Raw genomic sequence first — 22088 nt, forward strand, 5'->3', positions numbered from 1 at the left:
GCTGAGATAAGTAAAATTTTTTAACTACAGAATTTTGACCCGTCTCCACATCAATTTCACAAAAAGAAGACATAATATTCCCGTTTCCCAATAAATTTAGTTTTTTTTTTGTGTATTTTTTATTTTTTTATTTCAAAATCTCCAATTTTATTTTAATTGAAAAAAAGCGCTCAAAGTACAATGAATATGTTATGAATGAAACTTGCAGCCCTTTAAAATGAATGCAACCATCGACCGGAACTTAATATAAACAAAAATTAAATTAAAACATGTTTGGTATTATTTTTTGTAAACTAAATTTATTGGGCAAAATCTTAACAGAATATGATATAATATAGTATATGTATAGGTATAGTTTTTTTTGTTTTTGTTTAATAATAAATTTAAGAAGATTACAGATATCTTTTTGGTTAATATATAGATACGATTATTTTTATATAATTTAATTGTATTATAAATAATATTGAGTACATTTTTGTTACGAGTAGTATTTTAATTTAATTTTATGAGCTTCGTATGTAATAATTTTAATTTAATTACGTTCTAATTAATAATTTTATTTTAATTATGATATTATTATTAATAATATTATATTTTTTTTTGTATTTTTGATTTAATTCTTATTTTTTTTGGTTTTAAATGCAAGAGTTGTTTCTTATTGTTTTTGGTTTCTTTCTTAGATAATTTGTATTTCGATTTTCTTGTTTGTTGGTATAAATATCTTGATAATATAGGATTTTTTCCATTTTTTTTTAATGTGGAAAAGTACAAATTATACTTAGTTTTGTTAATATTTTAAATTCAATTTTAAAATCAACTTAAAAAGTTATTTGGAAGGCTTTCTTGTAATTTGTTGCTGATTTTACATGGCTGACAAAATGTCATAGGTTCTTTTACTTTCAAAATTCAGTTCAAAATTTAAACTGCACTTTTGGGTTTGACATATAAAACTGATAAGCAGTTAAAATTAAATAAAGCGACGAGAGAAATCTTCTTTAACCTACATCTTTATCTTGATAAGAGTTCTAAGCATGCACAAATAATATCAACATATAAACATTTTATAACAATTCCTTAGAACTTTAGCATACAAAATCTGAATATTGTATTAGTTTTATTTGCCATAGTTTTATTTTAAATTTTAAGTTTGCAAATAAAAGTTGGCAGCACTGTTATAGTGACTGTGCTTCATTTGTTTGAGGTTAGTCAAAACCCGAAATATGAGCCACCCTGTCTGGATCCGTGGGCTCAACATTATTTCATATAAAATTATCTATAGAGTAAACTTAACTTTATCAACATTTAAATCATTGTTTCAGAATTTGTTTTTATTTTGTGCTTGTTAGAAAACGCCTTTCACATATAATTTTAGAAAATTATATCTCACATTTTAAATAAATAATAGTTATCCTTTCTTTTTTGTGTAAGAAACTAAGACAATTTGACAGCTGCTATGTAAATCCAACTAACTTTATATGTAATATAATCAATTATTATTTAATTTAGTTATGTTCTTTTATTTTCCAAAATTTCATTATAACTTTATCTTTCTTTATTATTATTTTGCCCCTTAAAAAAACATTATACTCTTCGTAATTTGGGGAAAAATTAACATAACCTTAAAAAATGCATAAATACAATAAGCAAAGATAAAAATAGAATAACAAATTGAATAAGTTAAATAATTAAGACAAAACAGTTATTGTAAACATGTTAAAAATATATAAATAAATACAAGAAAAACGTAAGCCACTTCTGAACGAGAACAAAGTTAATCAATTAAAAAATACATTAACTACATATTTCCTCAGCGTGCATGCATACATTTGAGTTTTGAAAAATCATTTCTTATTGAAGTCGTATCTGGAAAATGTAATGTGCGTTTTGTATTCAGAACAATCATAAATCAGATTAATGATTAAAATTGTTGCATGACTTTGGCACAAATAATGGAGTGAATAATTTTCTAAAACAAAAGATGCAATTATTAAATTTGAATCTTTTAAGCTAGCTCCTTAGTGCCAAACAGGAAAAAACAGAAGAACGTCTTATGGCTCTACAACTACAGCGGATAACTTGGGTCTAGTCAATGCAGAATCACATAAATAAAATAGTGGAGCAACATTTAAAACAACCTGTTGTTAAGGGTTTAACAACTTACTAGTTAGCAATTTGTTTAATGTTTAGCAACTTACTAAAGGAGTCTAGCATTTCAAACTTTTCTTTTCGTTTGGCGAACTTGTAAATTACTTATTGCCTTTTATTAAAAAAAGAGATTATCAAAATATGTCTAAATTCGTGAAAACAAACAAACCAAATATGCTTAAACGGACGAATTAGAATTCCCAATTGTTGACTGGTCCTTAAATCCAATGCTGTTATACAAATATTTAAACAGATGTCATATGAAGTGAGCAAATTGAGAAAAGTTAAAGTAACAATTTCGTGATGTTAACTTTAGTACTATCATGTCCCAAAATAAAATTGAACTGATTCAGCTCTGCAGGAAATAGGAAGTGTGTAAAGTCCCTTAAGGAAAGAAACTAAAATTCTTGGAACTATTTTTACAAGCAGTTTAAAATGTTACGACAAGAAGGTTACGATCTGTTTATAATATTAGAACAACTTATTAAAAATGATTCATTCAAAACGAGTGCTTTAAAACTGCAGCAGTGGGCCTTAAATGTGACAAATGTCACCGCACAAAACGATTTTAATGATTTTATTTTATTTGTTCAATATCGGTTTTCCATATACTTATTTAAGTGCAATGGAAAATATCGCCAAAGAGATTTCTGATGGTTTTGAATTTGATAGTTTGCCTAGCACTACTTCTACGCTGATCAGTTACAGAGCAAAAAAAGTTAAAAGTAAGTACCACGAATCATATTTGAATTTTAGATTTGCTGAGACAAATGACAACAAACCTCACTGCGTAATTTGCGCAAATTGTTGCCGAACAGTGCTATGTTTTCAGCAAAAATGAGACGTCACTTTGCAGGGATTCATCCAGGTAGCAAAATCAAGTATGCTGAACTTACTAAATCTCAACTTATCGGAGAATGTGAAAGCTACTTTACCTTTACGAATAAGTCAAAAAATTTGCGCTGCAAATTGATGAATCAACGGATGTTGCAGGGTAAGCTACCAATATCTACAGTCCTTTCAAGAAGATCTGCTCTTCTGCAAGCCGTTGCCAACCAACTACTTCAACTGGTGGTGAAATTTTTAATTTGATTGACAATTTGTGTTATTGTAAACGACATACCATTCGTTAACGACGTGGAAGTATGTACGGACGGTGCCAAGGACATACAAAAAATCAAATGGGGTGGCGCAACAGTCCGTTGTGAACCAGGGCCTAGTGACTTACAACTCTCAACCATTCCTGTGTGCGAGTACTGTTGTCAGGAATGGAAGGGACCTACAGTTTAATGCCGAATCCGAACGGCTAGTTTGAGAAAGCACTTTTTCATGACAAGAATTACTCTTGAAGTATTTGTCAATTCCCCGCAAGAGGCAGTACCCACGAATTTTTTTTTTTTTTTTTAATTAAGGTGGCGCAGGCAGGAATTGAACCCAAGACCCCTTGCATGACAGTCCAACGCACTAACCATCATGCCACGGGTACTACTAAGGACATACATAAATGGAAAAACGTCCGGTGCCGTTGCAAGAACAAAGAAAATTGTTAAAGGTGCACCAATAGACTTTGCGTTCTACACCGCCATGCCCTCAAAAAGAAAAAAAAGTCGGTCTCCCTTAAAGAGTGTAGGGCGAAAGCGTGAAAATAATTAACTTTATTAAATCACGGCTAAAGAATATAAGGCTTTTAAAAGTATTGTGTAATGACATGGGTAGTCTACATACGTCTTTACTTCTTCACGCAGAAGTAAGGTGGCTTTCTCGCGGAAAAACACTGACGCAGCTTTCCGAAATAAGAGCTGAGGAAGAAGTTCCTCATTGAAAACAACCTTGTTTTGGGGGGACATGTTGTGTAATGAGCGTTGCCATGTTGGAAAAACCACCTTCCTTGACATCGCTGCAGTTTGAGTGCTTGATTGACCTGGCATCAGATTTTTCGATTAAAGAACTTTTTGCAACCAAAGTATTCCTTATCAGGTTTCTGGTGCATGTTAAAAGACGAGTTCAGTTTACTGTGAGAGAAAGCCAAAATAATTCTTTTGTCGTTTGCAACAACATACATTTGCGACTCAGGGTTATCTGCATAATGTTGGAAACAAAACAAAATATAGATTCAGTCTCGATGCAGAGCCTGATATACGGTTGTCCCAAATTCAACCAGATATTTTTATGCAAAAAAAAGCAGACATTATTCCCACTAAAAAGAAACTCCATGTAATTATAATGCTTTCAATATAATTAAGTAATTCCTAATTAAGTCAATATTGTCCTTGTGTTTTTCGTTGTAGAAACTGTTCCTGAACTCAATAAAACAAACAAAATTAAAAAAAAAGTATTTAATTTGGTACATGTAACTGTGAAAAATGGCATATGCGCAACGAAGTCCTCCGCGTGAAATTGCTCCGCGGTTAAAAAAGATTGGGAACCGCTGTTGTACATCGATGCAATGATTCGCAAAAGGAAGATCTTTGGTGTACCTTTGCGGTAGTAAAATATCAACCCGGCCCACAATCTTCTACAATTGACAATACTTAGCTTCCGGAGCATTAAGATAGTTATACTGGCAAGCTGGCTGGGCGCAATTTTTAAAGCTATTTCGGTATCTCAACAAAGTTCTGAAGGTAATGACGCCGCTGAGCTCGCAGCCAAAAGACAAAAAATTCCGGAAAATGGAAAAACTATGAAACTTATCGTCTGAAACATCAACCCGCAGCCAGTCTTCATTACGTAGAGAAAAATCTATAAAACTATCCAGAGTCAGACTTTGTTCACTAGCAAGCACTACTATACTTATGAACCTAAAGAGGTACGTCCAAGTCGTGGAACATCGCTTACAGTATGGCATATTTTTGTTGAGTGTCCCGTTTCGCGACAGGTAGACTCATCGATAGAAACCCCAGCTGAAATTCTCGCTAACATTCTAAATCCTTCAAATATCAATTCAATCCGTCGAATTAAAGCGGCCACCATAAGATTGAAATATTTTGTTTGTAACCAATGTACATAACAACGTCTTATGTAATAATTTAATACCTATGTACTTATATAAATAAATTTATTTATTAAAGCATCTGACTTTATAAATGCAGCACTTGTTTGCTCTTCAGTTATAAATGCATAAAATTATCAAAAAGCTTATTCAATCTGTTTCGTTGTTATTGATTATGTTAATGGAAATAAATACAACTAAACTTCTTATAATAACGAAAAACAATTAATTTAAATAAAATTATAGCTAAATTATTCATACTATTGAAATTCAACAAATAAATGTAAATAACTTTAAATATAATTATTGGAATGCAATGATTTTAAATTCTATGTATTTTTAATTGAAAGTTAAATGCTATAATTTTAAAATGGTTCGTGATTAATATAATTTGTACTTAATTGCCACATTTTATTATTTAAGGTTAGAAAAATAAGAATATATGGTATACATAAGTTTTTGTATGTATGTGGGTATATTGTTACTGGTTTTATAGATATATATTATTATTGCTTGAATAAATAGATATTTTTGTTTTACCAAATGAGTGAGAAACGCTTTTTCTTGGGTACATGATTAACACTAATTTTGCGTAATTTTTCAGGAGCAACACCTTTCCGCGGTTTAAAAAGATTTACCTGAAGTCCCACTTTAATCTTTTTAGTCAAAGCTCCTTGTGGAAAGACGGCTTGGACTTGTGGAACAACAGTGCTTGTCACCATACCTCCTTCTGAACCAATAGCATGTACTTCTTGTCGGATGCGAGAAACCACAGCAAAATATTGTGGAAAGTCATATGTTATGAAACGGCAAACATGGTTACCAGATTGCTCATTGAGTTGATTAATTTCTGCAAATAACAAAGAAAAACAAACACAAATTTTAACTCGATTTGTCAATCGATAGTAAGATTTCTTTTTTATAAATTACCATCTAACTCAAAACATTCCGAATATATTTCTTGAATGATTTCTTCGGAATTATCGATGGAATGTTCACGCCATGTTTCGCCATTGTCGGAGCGTAGAATTATTATTTCTCTTTCCTTGCCACGAAGTGAGGCGAAATGTGGTACTTCCATGACAACTGGTCCTTGGAATTTCACAGAAACAGGACCAAGTTCAAGAACTCGACTAGCTAGAGCTTCACCTTCCATTAATTGAGGCGGGTGCATTGTTCTTTGTGGCTTAACGTATCGGCAAGTCACTCGTGTCGGCTGACAAGTTGACCTAGACGGTATTATCATTTTAACACCACTATGACGGCAGCCTCTCATTGCTCCACCACGAGCATCAACAAGGAATGACACTAAGAAGCTATTAAAAAGATATAAGAAAAAATAAGAATAAGAACTCATATTCAAAAGATTATAGGTTTCTTCCAAATCAGCTTACTTTTTCCATTGCAGCTTTCGTCTGGAAATTGAAATCAAACACAAATATTATAAGTTTATTATTTCTTTTAAATAATCTTTTCTTTAATATAATAATGAGACAGATGGATTTAGGACAACCTCTAAGGCAAAATTGTTAAGTTAGAATCAAGTTAACACGTAGAGCTTATAGAGTCCGATTAGGGAGAAGGAAAAGGTACAACAGAAATGAAGGGCTTTTCAAATGTAAGATTCATAAAGAAAGGAAAGTGGAGAATGTCTTATTAAATAAGCTAGGCAAAATAGGTCTCACCCTATGTGAACTAATTCCTGTTCAGGGAGGTTATATGCAGTGCCTTCGTATGAGTTTTTCATTGCTTCATGAACTTGAGCTCGATGAGGACTGATGGTTTCCTCTACGGCCTGTCTTGGAGTTGTCTCAATGCTCTGTGTCATTCTATTGGAATCCATTCTTTCGTCGCGGGTAACGTCAAATGGCAAGGAATCATCTCCTAATGATTTCATTTCATCAACTGTCAAATATCTGTATGGTTGATCGGACAGTGCGTTATCCTCTCCTTAATAATTAAAAAAAGTAAAGTACAAATTATTAGATTATAGCAGACCATTTAGTTCTTAAAAAAGGCTTCGAAACTTACCACCTTCCTCTTCTGAATCTGACATAAACGTCTCATGCATTGCTTCTGGTGCAACTACACGATATTTATCAGCAGATTGATCTTTTGGCTCAATATCTTGATCATCTACGTTTGTAATTGATTTCAACGAATCTAAAACACTTATGTAGCCCAATCGTTTAGCAATATGAAGTGGAGTTTGTCCATTTGCTGTTTGAGCATTGGCATTGGCTTTATGTTCGAGGAGTAAATTCACAATATGACAATGTCCTTGTTGGGCAGCTTGATGAAGAGGAGTGTATCCGATGGTTGTGTCTGCATCGACATTTGCAGATTTTTGTAATAAAAATCGAACCATATTCGATTGGCCGAAATGAGCAGCCACATGCAATGGTGTGTAGCCAGCTTTTGTTACCATATTTATATTAGCACCATTTTTATGAATAACTTCGGCAACATTAACATTATCTTCTTGAGCACATAAATGCATTGGGGTTAGACCATTTTTAGCAACATGATTGCAATTGGCCTTGTGCTCGATAAGAAGACTTGATATTTCGGCATGTCCTTCCTGAAAATTTCATACACAAATAGAAAGAGATGAAAATTTAAATAAAGTTTGTATGAGCAGGAATAGAAGGTATAAAAACGGAAATGTTATTTTTTTTATTTATGCGTCATCATCTTATCTTAAGTGTTAAAACGTCTATCAGAAATTTCTTATCGGAGCTACTCTTGTCGACTAAATATAGTTACATTCCATAGCTTCTCCAAGGCATTCAATTCTATTTTAAAACATACTTTCTATCAAACTTAAAGTACTCCTCAGTATCCGATTTGATTTGGAACTTTATCGATTGTTTTGTATAGGTTTAAAAAAAAAAAATAATACAATAAACTATTGTCAATTCCGTAACTTAAAAAAAGCTATTTTTAAAGCTTTTAACCTTTCACATTTTTATTGCTGATTTTATAAATAAATAATGAAGACATTTAAAACACTCTTAAACAAATAAATCTTATATAAAGCGAAGTTTTAATTTCCACATTCCATTGTTGGTTGGGTTAAGCCCTCAGAACTCACAGTTCTCCAAAACCCCAGAGAGAGTACAATGACAAATGTTTTGCCAAAATTAAGCTATGTAAAATGACAACTGAGTTAGATATTTAGATTTGATTTGCGGCCATACTAAGCGTGATTGTTATAGGTTAGGTTAGGTTAATACATTTTAAGAAGAAGATAGGTTAGTGCAATACATTTGTATATACGACGTTTTTTGTTTTTCCTTCCTTGGCCAGAACGTAAAGATTTTGTGGGTTTGAGACTCGTGAGCACGCTTCATATAATTGTCCATGAGAAAAACAGTTTTTTTTCCAAATTTACAAATGCAACTTTCAGCGTTTAAAAAAAAATAAAACGTTTTTTTCATTTTGCTATTCCAGTCATGTGTATAGCTTTTATAATATTTCGTCCTAGGTGAGTAATCTGTAGCCGTGTACCATTACATAACTTGGGTGCGTCAAGATTTCTCATTAACAGGACTGGAACACCAACCTTCAATCTCAACTTAACCCTGATAATTCCAAAGAATTAACAAACTCTATCGGCTATTATGTTACTTGCTTCGTGTTCATAACGGTGACGATATCTCCCTCCACGTCCGACATAATTTGGTCGTTTATCTGGCTAACTATCTCATTAGTTGGAGCTGAAATTGCCCTCTCACACAACGATTCCCGATTGCCCATATTTATATACAGGTTTGGATAGACACTACTTTTTAATTCTTCTGCACTACAGACAATTTGGCAGAATTCATGACTCAACGTAATCGAGCCGTTAAAGTCCGTTGGCATAGGTGTACCTCTAGTAATTACCCGCAGGGTCTGTCTAAAGTCTCCAGCTAAGACAACCACCATCCCTCCCATGATAGTCTGGTTGTTGGTCTTGATGTGTTTCAGTGTAAGATCTAGTTCTTCAATTGTTTTTTTGTGGGACATTGTATATTTATCCCAAACCAACTAATTAATTACATTGCTGCAACATCTTTCCACGCTTGCTGCTATTGCTGATATTACAATCTGGCATTGTTGACTGTTGTCTGTCAACCACTAAGTAGCGTAGCTGCTATTCCTGAGGAAGCTACTGCTAAAGCAACTGCATTGTTTTTTCGAATTTGAGCTAACAATAGATTCAAAAGAAAAGTTTTGCCTGTGCTAACTGGAGCATCTATAAAAATAGCAAACCACCTTCTCCACTGGAAATTTTGTCCGTAACTGTTTCAAAAACTATTTTTTGTTCTGAATTCAAAAGTGAAACATCCTCTGTTATTCTCTGCTGTAGAGCGACAGTATCATAATTTAATTCTCAAACTAAATCACTGCTCACTTCCCCAATTCTCTGTTTTCTAACGTGATCTTCTATAAAAGTTAACGCCTCATTATAAATTATATCAGTCGGATGTTGTTCTTGAACTCTGTGTAAAATATCAACTGCCATATCGTTTTTAAACTTATCCCCCAATTGTTGAGGATTTGACTGTCCACATGTTGCTACTAATATAGCAAAAAGCTCTAACACTTTGGGAGCAGTTTTGCGTTGCGCGGCGTCTTCTAGAGTTAGTTCCCACTGGTTGTCGTTTTCTAATAACCCTCTGGCTTCACACGACTCTCGAAATGTTGTAAAATCTTGATCATTATGGTTTTTAAGATAAATGAAAAAGGTAGTCCCAGGCACATGATGTAACACCATTCTCAAGCAGAAACATTCCATGTTACTAACATGGACGTTGTACACTCGCCCTAAGGCATCTGCGGATTTGACACCAGGCCAATTTCGAAATGGCACTCCTTTACCGCGGAGCCACAGTTTGCGTCTTACGTTGAGAGTTTGAGTTCAAAAGTAACTCATGTTTTTTATTAAGTCTCAAACTATCTCCTTACCAAATTTCTGTTCAGTAGTTTAGGCGTGAAAGCGATCGGCCCACCTGAATTTTCCTATGGGAATGCGTCATTTTCCCGGGATAAAAAGTAGACTATGTCCTTTCTCGGGTATCAAAATATCTGCGTACCAAATTTCATACGAATTGTTTCAGTAGTTTAGGCGTGATTGAGTTATTTTCCCATTTATAATATTAGTATAGATTTATTCTTAAATTTGAAAATTTATATAAGATCATAAAATGTGAAATAATAACCAATATGAATTGAGACACATCTTGTTGTTGTTAATTTTTTGGAGAATTTTTAGGCCAAACAATTAAAAAGATTATCAACTAAGCCCTTCTATAAATCAAAATTGAATTCTTTACTCAAGGAATCTTTTGGAGTTTCACTATGCTCCACCTGGCTTCTACGAAACTTTCCCGGACTCACCGCTTTCCGAAGAAGAGATTTCACTAGCTATAACTGGGCTCAAAAATGGCAACGTACCAGATGCTACAACTTGAATTTTATAAGTACGGGACAAAAACCCTTATCCAAAAGCAGACTATGTTTATGAACCAAGTTTTATAGATGAAATAGTTCCAGTTCAGTTTGAGGAAGCAATTATTTTCCAGAATCGACTTTGAGTCTGGATAGCTTCCAAAAATCTCTTTAGTGGTTTCCAAGCTAGTTTTAGATCTGGATATTCGAACATTTGTGTTCATGTATTTGTGTTAAAAGTATTGCTGAGTCATTTCTAGCCAGAAATACAGCGGCTTTTGATAGCGTGGATCGCGATGGTCTTATTTACAATATAAACGCACTTGGTATGACTCAAAAGCTTGAAAACTAATTCAAAGCATTATACAAAGACATAAAGACAGTAGTTTTTAATGGAAAAAATAGTTCGGAGTGGTTTGATACTCCACCCGACAACGCTAGACCCTTGGTCCAACGAAAAATGTTTAAATTGCTATGGTAACAAACAACACTTTATTTTGTCGAGAGTCTTTTAAGTATCTTTTTGCATGATTATCTGTTTAAAACGTTTATTTGAAGTCTGTGTCTATACTGGTTCTTGAGATTTGGGCCCTGAAAAAAAACTTCCCGAACGTATGTAGGGCGGTACGATCGTACGTATGTATGTACATACGCACGCACAGACATCTCTCTATAAATCTTTTATTTAGACACTAGGAACCTTGAAACGTTCGAGAAATGTCAAAAAATTGGATCAATCACAATAACTTTCTATGGGAAGTTAATAATTAAAGAGCTTTTTTATTTTAGAGGTGAGTTGGGGTAAGTTCATTAATGTAAAAATGCAGCGGTAATGCTAGATTTGCGTTCATAAATGTAAATACACTGCATTACTGCAGTCGGTAACTCTGTTCAAAATAGCAGTCTGACAGCTGAAATGCGATTAAATCGCAGTAATTTTATTTCATTATTATTTGTTGTTAATAAGTTTTATACAAATGAATGAATGAATGAAATTGTTCCATTCAAAACATTTAAAATAAGTCCTTATAAAATATTTGTATTTGACATTTTGAAAGAATTTTGTTAACACACTAAAAAACCAAAACTCGCGTAACTCAAAGAAATAACTTAATAAGTTCTGTCATACTTTTTTATAGGCGTCTACTTTGATGACATTTATGAACTGGTTTTTGATATTGTATATCTGCAGCATTCTTGCAGTAGTTTTTCTGTTCATAAATGCATTGCAGGACTTTTGTCGGCATGGCTTGTGCATCTAGTTCCATTTTTGAACTCATGATTGATCTTTTTTACAGCTGCCAATTGATTCATTATCAATTTTTGTATGAATTTCATTAAAAAAAGACTAACTTCTGAGTTTATTTTTTTTTAGTTTTTAGTCGATAAAATCACCCAGTAAATTCGGTAATTCGAGCAACCCAGAATCAGTTTTCCACCACGATAATGTGCATCAACATAGACACCGTACAGTGCGCAGCACATCCAAGACGCTTTTGCTAATTTGCAGCAAAGTATCGAAAACCATCGTGCGCAACATTTGGAGTTTTGCCCATTCAATTTATGAAAGATTTTAGGAAAGATCTCGGTTTGCTAGCTTACAATATCGAACTCTTGCAAGAATTGAACGTTCGGTGAACAGATGCCAACGATCCCAATTTGTCCACGGATGAAGTTCAAATTTGGTTTATGGGTACGTTAAAAAGCAAAATTGTTGTATTTGGAGTGATCATTATCCACAATCTATTCTTGAGACACCGCCGCGCCCGCCGGCCATTATATACTCAAAAAGTCACTGTTTGGTGTGCTCTAGGAATCATCATCAAAACGAAGCCACTGCAGATTTATGATTAATGAATAAAGTGCTAGACTTCGAGGATGTTGATTTATGAAACACATTTTGTTCCAACTTGATGGCGCTCCATGCCAATAGGCATTAAACATTGATTATTGAAACTTTTGCTAAACGCATTATTTGACGTCTTGAGCCAGTAGTGTGGCCTTTATGATTGTTCGATTTAATACCACTGGACTATTTTTATAGGGAAATACAAAGTAGCTAGTCTTCGCAGATAAGCTCGAGACAATTCACATATTGAAAGAGAATATCGGAAGGTTTTTGCTGACATAAGGTATAAAGCGGTCAAAAACTGGACCGCTCGTGGCCACTTGCCCAAAATCATTTTAAAAACATAAAGGAAACCCTTATTTTATAATAGGTAGCTTAAAATTCATTCTAACTTCAAACACGCGATACAGAGAAGTTTAAATTTCTTTTCTTATCATGTTCCTATTACATATTTGAAATAGTGTATGAGGAACTGATAAGTTATGTGGGATAAAATTCTATAATTCATTCTCTAAAGAAACGTCAATTTTCTTGTCTAATTTACCCAGTTTGGATATTTAGTTTTTGAATTAACTTACCTTAAGTAATTTAACTTTTTACTTGACACACACTAGCATGCATTTTTATTTAATAATTATTTTTTATTTTTATTATAATTAAGCTACATCAATTATGTGTACGTAATTTACCTGACTGCTTAGATGCAATGGTGTAAATCCAGCTTTGCTTTCGGTATCTGCATTAGCACCATATTCAAGCAAAGTGGTAGCAATGTCCATTTGATTTTTTCTAGCTGCAATATGCAGTGGAGTATGGCCATTTTTAGCTGGAGCATGTGGACTTGCTCCGCGTTCAAGTAAAAGCAATGCAACGTTTTGCTTATCATAATGACATGCAACATGCAGAGGTGTCACTCCATTTTTGCCTTGTGCATCAACATCAGCGTCTTTTTGTAAAAGAAGCTGGGCTACCTTCATGTGTCCATACTTAGCAGCCAAATGCAATGGAGTGAATCCTTTCTTTGTGGAAGATTCTAGGGCTGCTCCATTTTCTATCAAAACTGCCGAAACCTTTAAAAAAAACGTTCAATGATTTTGAATAGAGGTATGTGTCCTCAGGATTATATAGATTCTATAGGCAGTTCATAATTTCGACCATCATAATACAAACAAAAATATAAATAAATAAAAAATCAACAGCTTCAATTAATAAAAATCATTTGTTTTTATTCGAATATAATAAAAATAAAACAAAATATAACGATTATTTTTTTTTATTTCAATACATTAAAGCCAACAGAACTAAAGAAATAAACAAACAGAACTAACAGAAGAAACTTATAAGAAATATTCTTTGTGTCGAATCCAAAACAGTTGCATAAGATAAACTGTATCTACGTGATCCATTATTTTTTTAGCAATTAATTGTTTTACCTCATCTTGACCTTCTTTAGCTGCAATATGAAGAGCAGTGTACATGTCTTTTGTTGTGGCATCAACCTGTGCACCATGTTGCAATAGAAGCATAGCAATATCAACATTTCCTAGACGTGAAGCAATGTGCAATGGAGTTTGTTGCTCCCGAGCTCTGGCGTCCACTTGTGCACCATTACGAAGTAAAATTCGTATTATGTCGGTCTAAATTTTTTGAAAATTAAAAGTCTTAGATTAGTTTTATTTTTTTAACTATAACATTTTAAAATATAAACAATTTTGATCGAACAAGAAAAACGATACATGAAAGCTAAACTTAAGGTTCTGATGACACTTGCACTCAATACAAAAGTACTCACTTCCAATATAATCACGATAAATGTAAGAAATTAGATATCTTATATTTTATTTTTTAAGATACTAAATGAAAGTCAATAAATTAGTTGTGAATTTATTATTTATTCTAGTAGACTCCACTGTGGCATAATAATACAAAACTTTCAAACAAAATGGTGGACTTATGACCTTAAAACAGCGTATTTCCTTCTTACATAAGTTGTGGTCACATATAGTTTGGTACTTTATGTTTGGTGCTCAAGTCACAATAATAGAGAAATTACACTGGTCGACAAGGTTTTTTTAATGGCTTTAAAATTGCACTTTTCTAATGGGTTTTTGTGGCCTAAGTACCACTTCTTACTTCAAAATTAATGTTTCAAATCAGATTTTTTAAATATCACTTTGTAAAATTCGAAAAACACGCATATATGACTTTTTGAGTTTATCTGTGATGGTTTTCCAAATCAGTAATCATTTCATATAATACTTTAAAAGATTTCACCTGTTTAACAAAAATCAAAAAAAAAACACAAAACTATTTTTACTAATATAGGTTTATACAGAAAAAGGCAAAACGGTTTTTTTGAAAGTAAGTTTGTGGTGTTGTAAGGAATCTTTCCATTATAGAAAGCTTTTGAAATAAATTAAATAATTCAAAAATAAGTTCAAAAACGGGTATTATTGAAACTTGAACAGATAGTTAGCATTAGACGTTGGATTCGAAATCATCATATAATGTATTGTTAAGAGATATTTTGAGTTTAAACTTAGACTCAAAACCCCCGTTTTTGTGTTTTTTTAGAATTTTGAAAGGGACATATTTTGAAAACTTGATGTGATAGAAAAATTTCAAGGTGAGATTCGAATTTAGGATATCTTAATCCTTTAAAAAAACTAGTGTTTTGTTTGTGCAACAGAAAAAAAAACCTAATTTTGTCAACCAGTGTTATTCCCATTTAACTGAGTCTATTTAAGGTTAGGCTAGCCTTATTCAATATAAATATACCTGATTGGCTCTGGCAGCTAAGTGAAGTGGTGTCTCTCCACGGACAGTTGGAACATCTGGACTAGCATCATGTTGCAATAGGTATATAACAATATTCATGCATCCCATAAAAGCTGCAACATGCAGCGGTGTTAGGCCACTCTCAGTAGTAGCACTTATACTAGCTCCATGTCTCAATAACAGTTCCACAACTTTAATTCGATTCTTCTTGCAAGCAATGTGCAGCGGTGTAAACCCATTTAAGGCCCTAGCATTGGCATCTGCATTACGATCTAGCAACAGTTTTGCAACACGAACATGCCCGCAATGGGCTGCAACATGTAGCGCAGTCAAATAATCAACTGTTACTTCATCCACTGGTGCCCTATGATACAAAAGTATCCTAGCAGCATCAACGTGCTCTCCTTGGGCAGCCATATGAAGTGGGGCTAATCCATTTTTGGTCTTAGCACTAATTGGAGCACCTCTTTCAAGGAGCATGTCAACAACTTGTTCATGTCCAGATCGGGCAGCGCAATGCAAAGGTGTTAGACCATCCCTTGTCTTGGCTTCAATATTAGCACCTTTTTCAAGTAGGACCGATACCATATTTGTTTTGCCCCATTTGGCAGCAACATGCAATGGACTTATGTTGTGCTTGGCCAGGAAATTGACGTCAGCACCTTTTTGTATTAATAAATTTGCAATAGATTGATTGCCGTAGTGAGAAGCTATATGCAAAGGTGTAAATCCAGATTTTGAAGTTATGTCAGGGTTGTGTTCATTCTGAAAATATAATACAATAATAATACGAGTAAATATAAATATAATTATTGAAAACAACATAGAGAATCGTCTGCTTTCCTGTTTATCAGAACTTACCTCAAGAAGTAGAGTTGCAGCTTTGACATCATCTTTTTTGGCAGCAATATGTAAAGCTGGTAATCTAACCTTTCCTCGTGTATCGCTTTCTAAAAGAACAGCAACAACTTTATCGTGACCTTGTTGCATAGCAACTGCTAATGGGGTAAAACCATCTTCTGTGGCTAAACTCTGATTAGCACCATTTGCGAGTAGCAACTTTACAACCGAATCATGGTTTTCTTGTGCAGCCATATACAATGGAGTGAATCCATTTTGAGACTGTACATTTACCGAAGCTGATGATTGCAATAAAAGAGCAACCACCTCTTCTTGCCCTGCCAACGAAGCAATGTGCAGTGCTGTATTACCCTTTTTAGTTGCACTATCAACGATGGCTCCTCGTTTAAGTAATTCCGAGACCACATGCACGTGGCCATCTTTTGAAGCTAAGTGAAGGGCATTTAATCCGTTCTGAAATTTTAAAATGAAAGTTAAGAAGAATAAAAACATGTACATTTGCATTTTATTAGATATTTGTATGTATATGTTTGTTTTGCTTTCAAAATAACAATTCATCCAACTTCTACTTCCTTCTGTCAAAACGAATCAGAACGTTATTGGGTACGTCAATTAGAAATAAATTGCGTGTTTTCAGCAAATATTCTGAGTGCGTCACGACTTAACAACATTTTTCTCAGATAATAATTGTTGAAAAAAAATCAAATTCTGGGCCTAAAAATTTTTAAATATTTTTCGAAACATCAGGAGAAAACTTTAAGATCAGGATTTATTTAACCACGAGTAACCATCCCCATTCAACAATAAAATAAGTCCACAAAAACGTGAAAATAAAATCCTTCATACGAATTTTAAAACATAAAGTACAAGGTGCTGAAAACTATTGAACCAACTCATTTAGACGTCTCATTACTTTATCTCGCTTATGAAACTTGAACAAGGCCTTAACTAGTATAATGTAGACCAATTTTGTAATATAATGGGTGTTTTTTTTTTTGGAATTAAAGCATTCAATCTAGCAATACTTTTTTCGGAGTTGGTCTTTTTGATAGCTGCCATTTAATGTATGCTCAGTTCGGTTTGTCATTTAATAATGAATAGACTTACTCCTGAAATGTATTACCAAAATAATATTATATACTTTTGATGAGCGCACTATCACGCTACGTGGGCCTTTGACGTGGCCTCCAAGATTGTGTGATTTGACACCGCTGAACTATTTTGTGAAGCTTCTTGTCAAAAAAGATAAGGCCAAAACGATCGACGTATTGAAAGAGAATATTCGGTGTGTTATTGCTAACATATGGCCCAAATTGTTCACATACGTCAAGAAGTAGTTGAAAATTTGGCTTTGGGCGCGGGTCGAAATGCTGTATTTTGAAATAATATAAGGTCAAAATTCTGTATAATACCGTATGATACTGCATGATCATAATATTGTATGGTTAATATTCTGTATTTTAAGATACTGTATATTTAAAATACTGTAGCTCATAATACTGCATGGTTTTGATAGATCAATTAGTTTGGTGAAATTGCTTATGCAAGTGTTGATTGTATTAAGAACAATTCATTTTCAAATGTAAGAAACAAATAGCTAAGAATAAGAAGAAAATGAAAAAAAAAGTAAGAAGATAGCATTTATTTTGGTTTTATTTTTATTAGTTCAAATCATAAGTTCAACGCATTATTATAGGTAGGTCATACTGTTATGGCCCATCTGAAGTATATTAGAACATTTTGCTTATTTGAAATTATCATGATGTTTTCTTTAAAAAAAAGTGTTTTGTTTTGAAATACAGAATTTTGAGATATTGCATTTTGATCACGCAGTTATTGTACATACAGTATTTTGAAATACAATATTTTAATACAGTTTTATGATCTATACATACGGTGACCATCTGTTCATTTTTTTTTAGTTCATTATTTGAAGAAAATGTTCATTATAAATAAACAAAAAATGTTCATTATTTTAAAAATTGCTCATTATTTGTTCATTATTTTATGACTTTATACTCTAAGGAAAGCCTAAACATGAAAACCATTAAAAGTGTAATGAAAACATAATCTTACATTATATTTCGTAATCTTTCTTTTTAGGAACACTTTCTTCTTCCAATTACAAAAATCAGATTATATTATACATCCTTAAATACATTGAAAATTAAACTAATACCATTGACTAATTATAATATGAGCAATAAGTGTCGCCATATAGAGCAGGATCTGCCCGGTTTCCGGTAATTATTCAATGCTTATACTATTACACTTGCGCACATGATGACTTTCAACACTGGAAATTAGTTTTACCATTGAGTTTTACTGACCATTACAATGGTAAAAATAACTTTCAGTGAATGTGAATGAAACTCATCTTTTTTGCATTTGGAGTAGTTATGATATTTTCCAAAAGTAATTTTGAGAGTGCACACCGACTGTTGGAATTATTGCATTGTTGAAAAATCCTTCACTCCAAAAATAAATGAAGAGGAAGGATTACACTCTTTTTTGAGGCAAAGTGGAGTTAAGTTTTATGTATATTATGAAAAAGAGAAGCAATATTTTATTTAATGACACTGATGTTTTCGACGAGTTTTCATTTTTTTTTTTTTTTTTTTATAATTAGCAAACACTAAAAGGGTTTTTTATACCTTTAATATGCCAAAGACACAGTGTGAGCATTAGGAAAAGAGGGAAGGGTTGGATAGGAGGTGTCGGTGTACATTGGTTTTAAATTTTTGAACATTGCAATGACAGGGAAAGATAGAGCGTGGCAAGGCGTTCCACATTCGCGTAGTACGGCTAAAAAAAGAATCTCTGTACTTCATAGTACGTCCGAAGTTGGGCTCAAGGGTAAACTGATGGGCATTCCTAGAAGCGCGGGTATTACGGTTAAATTGTTTAAGGGGAGGAATGCAACTGGCTATTTCACTAGAGCATAGTCCGTTAAAATAACGGTAAAAAAGGGTGAGGCAAGAAACCTTGCGTCGATGTTCGAGTGATGTAAACGAGTTTATGATATTAATGTCACCAATCATTTTAAAAGCTCTTTTTTGAATACTGTCCAAGAGGCTTAAATAAGTTACTGGAGCACCAGCCCAGAGATGAGAGTTATATTCAAGTTTCGGACGTATATAGGTTTTGTAGATTGTAGCCAGATCAGACGGAGAAAAAAATTTCTTGCAACGTCTCAAAAAACCTAGACATCTTGCGGCATTTTTGGCAACATCGCGTATGTGATCGCTCCACAATAGGTGGTTGCTGATGCACATTCCGAGGATGTCAAGATTTTCTGTTTCGTTGATGCAAGTGCCACTCATAGATAGTGGCAAAGACGGTTTATCTCGCTTTAACGATGCAAGACAGCATTGCGTTTTCGAAGCATTAAAATCCACACGATTTTTTATTCCCCATTGTACAATGCTGTGTAAGTCGGAATTTAATGAGCTAATCATATTTTGCCGTTGCAGTTCCACATCCGAAGAGGAGGGTTGTGAGTCTGGAAACGAATATGAAAAGCTAAGAGTGCTATCGTCAGCGAAACAATGTATTGGATTAGAAGTAGCAGACAGGAGATCATTTATAAAAATGAGGAAGAGGGTCGGAGACAAAACGGAGCCCTGGGGCACACCAGCGTTTATTTTATGAGTTTCAGACTTGAATCCGTCCAAAACAACTTGTATTGAACGGTTCGAGAGAAAATTTCTAATCCAACGAAGAAGAGATTCGTCGATACCGAAAGCACGCATTTTCGATAAGAGAGCAAGATGCCAAACTTTATCAAATGCCTTTGAAATATCAAGTGCAATAATCCTACTTTCTCCAAAACGATGTAAAGATCTGTTCCACTGTTCGGTGAGATGAACCATGAGATCACCAGTGGACCTATTGCTACGAAAGCCGTATTGCCGGTCATTAAGAAGCTTCCGTTCCTCAAGATATTTCTTAAGCTGATAATTAATCAGCGTTTCCATGACCTTAGAAAGAAGGGACGTTAGTGCTATCGGTCGGTAATTTGTGGGAGAAGAAGATTCGCCTTTTTTTGGAATTGGCTGAACAAATGCAGTTTTCCAACTACTCGGAACGAGCCCAGAAGAATAGGATAGATGGAAAAGCTTACGCAGTGGTTTTGCCAGCGTGGAAGAACACCTCTTCAGAATAATAGCGGGGATACCATCGGGGCCAGCGGATTTATGAGTGTTGAGATCTTTAAGAACTCTCGCCACAGTTCGAGTACGAAAAAAGATTGGTCCCATAGAATCATTTACGCGTTCAAGAACTGGGGGAGTCATGACACTATCTGGTAAGGTGGAATTTTCGGCGAACTGCCTTGCAAATAAGTTGGCTTTATCAATAGAGCTAACTAAAGGAGTGTCATTGACAACAAGCGTAGGAACCGAGGAAGAGGAAGAATTCCTCATGTTTTTTACAAATGACCAAAAATTCTTACTGCCTTTGGGACATTGCAGTATTTTTCGCCGTAATTTTTGGTCATGTAAAAATTTGGTCCTTCGAATATAGGCGTTGCAGGCCTTCCTGGCTTGCTTAAACTTTTTCCGGTTTTCCTCAGTTGGGTTGGCTTTAAAACACCGGAAGCTCACCTCTTTCTCCTTGATAACCTCTTTGCAGCTCGAATCGAACCATGATTTAACCTTGGGTTTAATACTTTTAACCCTATTCGGGATAAATGTTTCCATTCCCAAATGAATCATATCTGGCCGTTAACGTCTGATATTCGAGTAGGCTCATTGACAAGCTGAGTAAGATGGTTAAACTCAGCAAAAATCTCAGCACACATTCCATCGGCCGTTGTCTGGCCCGAATGGCGAAGCCACGAAGAATTGTGAACATTGAAATCGCCCGTAATAACGATTTCAGTGTGAGGATACAGGGAGACAATTCTTTGTATGGAGTCAGACAGAGCATCAAATTCTTGAGAAGTTGAAACTCTGTCCAGGTTTGGGCTCCGATAAAGAAAACAATAGTGAATGATGTGCTTATTCACTGAAAGTTTTAACCACATGAAATTAAAAAGGGAGTTGGTACAATGACCGTATTGTGGTAAAAGTTGATATGCAACATCATTCCTAATATATATGGCGAGACCATGGTGAGAGAAGAATAATGGCACTAAGCAATACCCATGAATAAAAAATTCAGCAGGATCGGAATCTTCACCTACTTGGGTTTCACTCAATGCCAAAACAGCTGGTCTGTTAGAATTAATGTGGATGTATACAGACAGAAAAATCGATCTTAGCCCACGAACATTACTATAGTCTACTCTAAAATAACCAGTCATTGCAATATAAAAAAAAAATCTTAAAATCAAAACAAACGAACTTCTAAGTATATTATTATCATGGGTAAAAAATTATGTTTCTTCAGAAAAAATTATTGAATGGAAGGAGAGTCAAATAAGTGGGCCGTAATTTTTAAGTTTTTCAATAAAAAAATGATACAGTATGAAAATATTTCAAAAATCATAGAGATTTGTTTATGCCTTCCTGGGTGTAATGCCCGTACAGAGATTGTTTTCTCAATTTTAAACAATGTATGGACAAACGTCTATTTCAATTTGCAAATGCAATTTTGAATTTAATTGCATCGAATTTAAGAATTATTTAATAGGAAAGTCAGAACTAATTAAAAAAAATATTCTTCCGAAAAGCAGAGTTGTAAAAACTGCAGTCTTTTTGGGACTGCAGTTAAAACAATAATTAGACTCTTTTTCTTTAACTCTAATACTACGAGTAACTAAGGTACTAAAAAAAAAGTTACTTGACTTAAGACTTACTGACTAAAACTTTTAATACTACAGTACAAAAAAATTTGTACTGACTAAAAAGACTAAAACCAGTTAAAAGAACTGCAGCTAGTTAACTTTTAGCCAATTAACTGCTTTTAACTGCTTTTAACTACCAAGTCAGAAAGTAAGTACTGACTGCTGACTGTTTTTTTTGCAGTTAAATTTCCCAGTCGCAGTATTAACTTACATTCTAAAAATTAGTTAATTAGCTGCGACTT

At 33.8% G+C, this 22088-nt stretch overlaps 2 protein-coding genes across 2 annotated transcripts in view; both read right to left on the reverse strand.

The window, feature by feature from the left end:
* LOC129945116 (uncharacterized) overlaps nucleotides 1–5064 on the reverse strand; it is a 100706-nt gene extending 95642 nt beyond the window's left edge. The window contains exon 1 of the mRNA XM_056054775.1: nucleotides 4981–5064. Within this exon, the coding sequence (XP_055910750.1) occupies nucleotides 4981–5064 (84 nt within the window). The remainder of the gene's footprint in view (nucleotides 1–4980) is intronic.
* The window catches only part of LOC129946008 (ankyrin-3-like), a 46300-nt gene continuing 27780 nt past the window's right edge, over nucleotides 3569–22088 (reverse strand). Inside the window, exons 3-11 of the mRNA XM_056056012.1 lie at nucleotides 16059–16511; nucleotides 15198–15962; nucleotides 13853–14056; nucleotides 13109–13489; nucleotides 7166–7715; nucleotides 6820–7084; nucleotides 6529–6549; nucleotides 6065–6450; nucleotides 3569–5984 (exon numbers count right to left, since the gene is read on the reverse strand). Of these exons, the coding sequence (XP_055911987.1) occupies nucleotides 5671–5984; nucleotides 6065–6450; nucleotides 6529–6549; nucleotides 6820–7084; nucleotides 7166–7715; nucleotides 13109–13489; nucleotides 13853–14056; nucleotides 15198–15962; nucleotides 16059–16511 (3339 nt within the window). The 3' untranslated portion in view covers nucleotides 3569–5670. The remainder of the gene's footprint in view (nucleotides 5985–6064; nucleotides 6451–6528; nucleotides 6550–6819; nucleotides 7085–7165; nucleotides 7716–13108; nucleotides 13490–13852; nucleotides 14057–15197; nucleotides 15963–16058; nucleotides 16512–22088) is intronic.

This window comes from Eupeodes corollae, chromosome 2, assembly GCF_945859685.1.
Source record: "Eupeodes corollae chromosome 2, idEupCoro1.1, whole genome shotgun sequence".
Classification (NCBI taxonomy): Eukaryota; Metazoa; Arthropoda; class Insecta; order Diptera; family Syrphidae; genus Eupeodes; species Eupeodes corollae.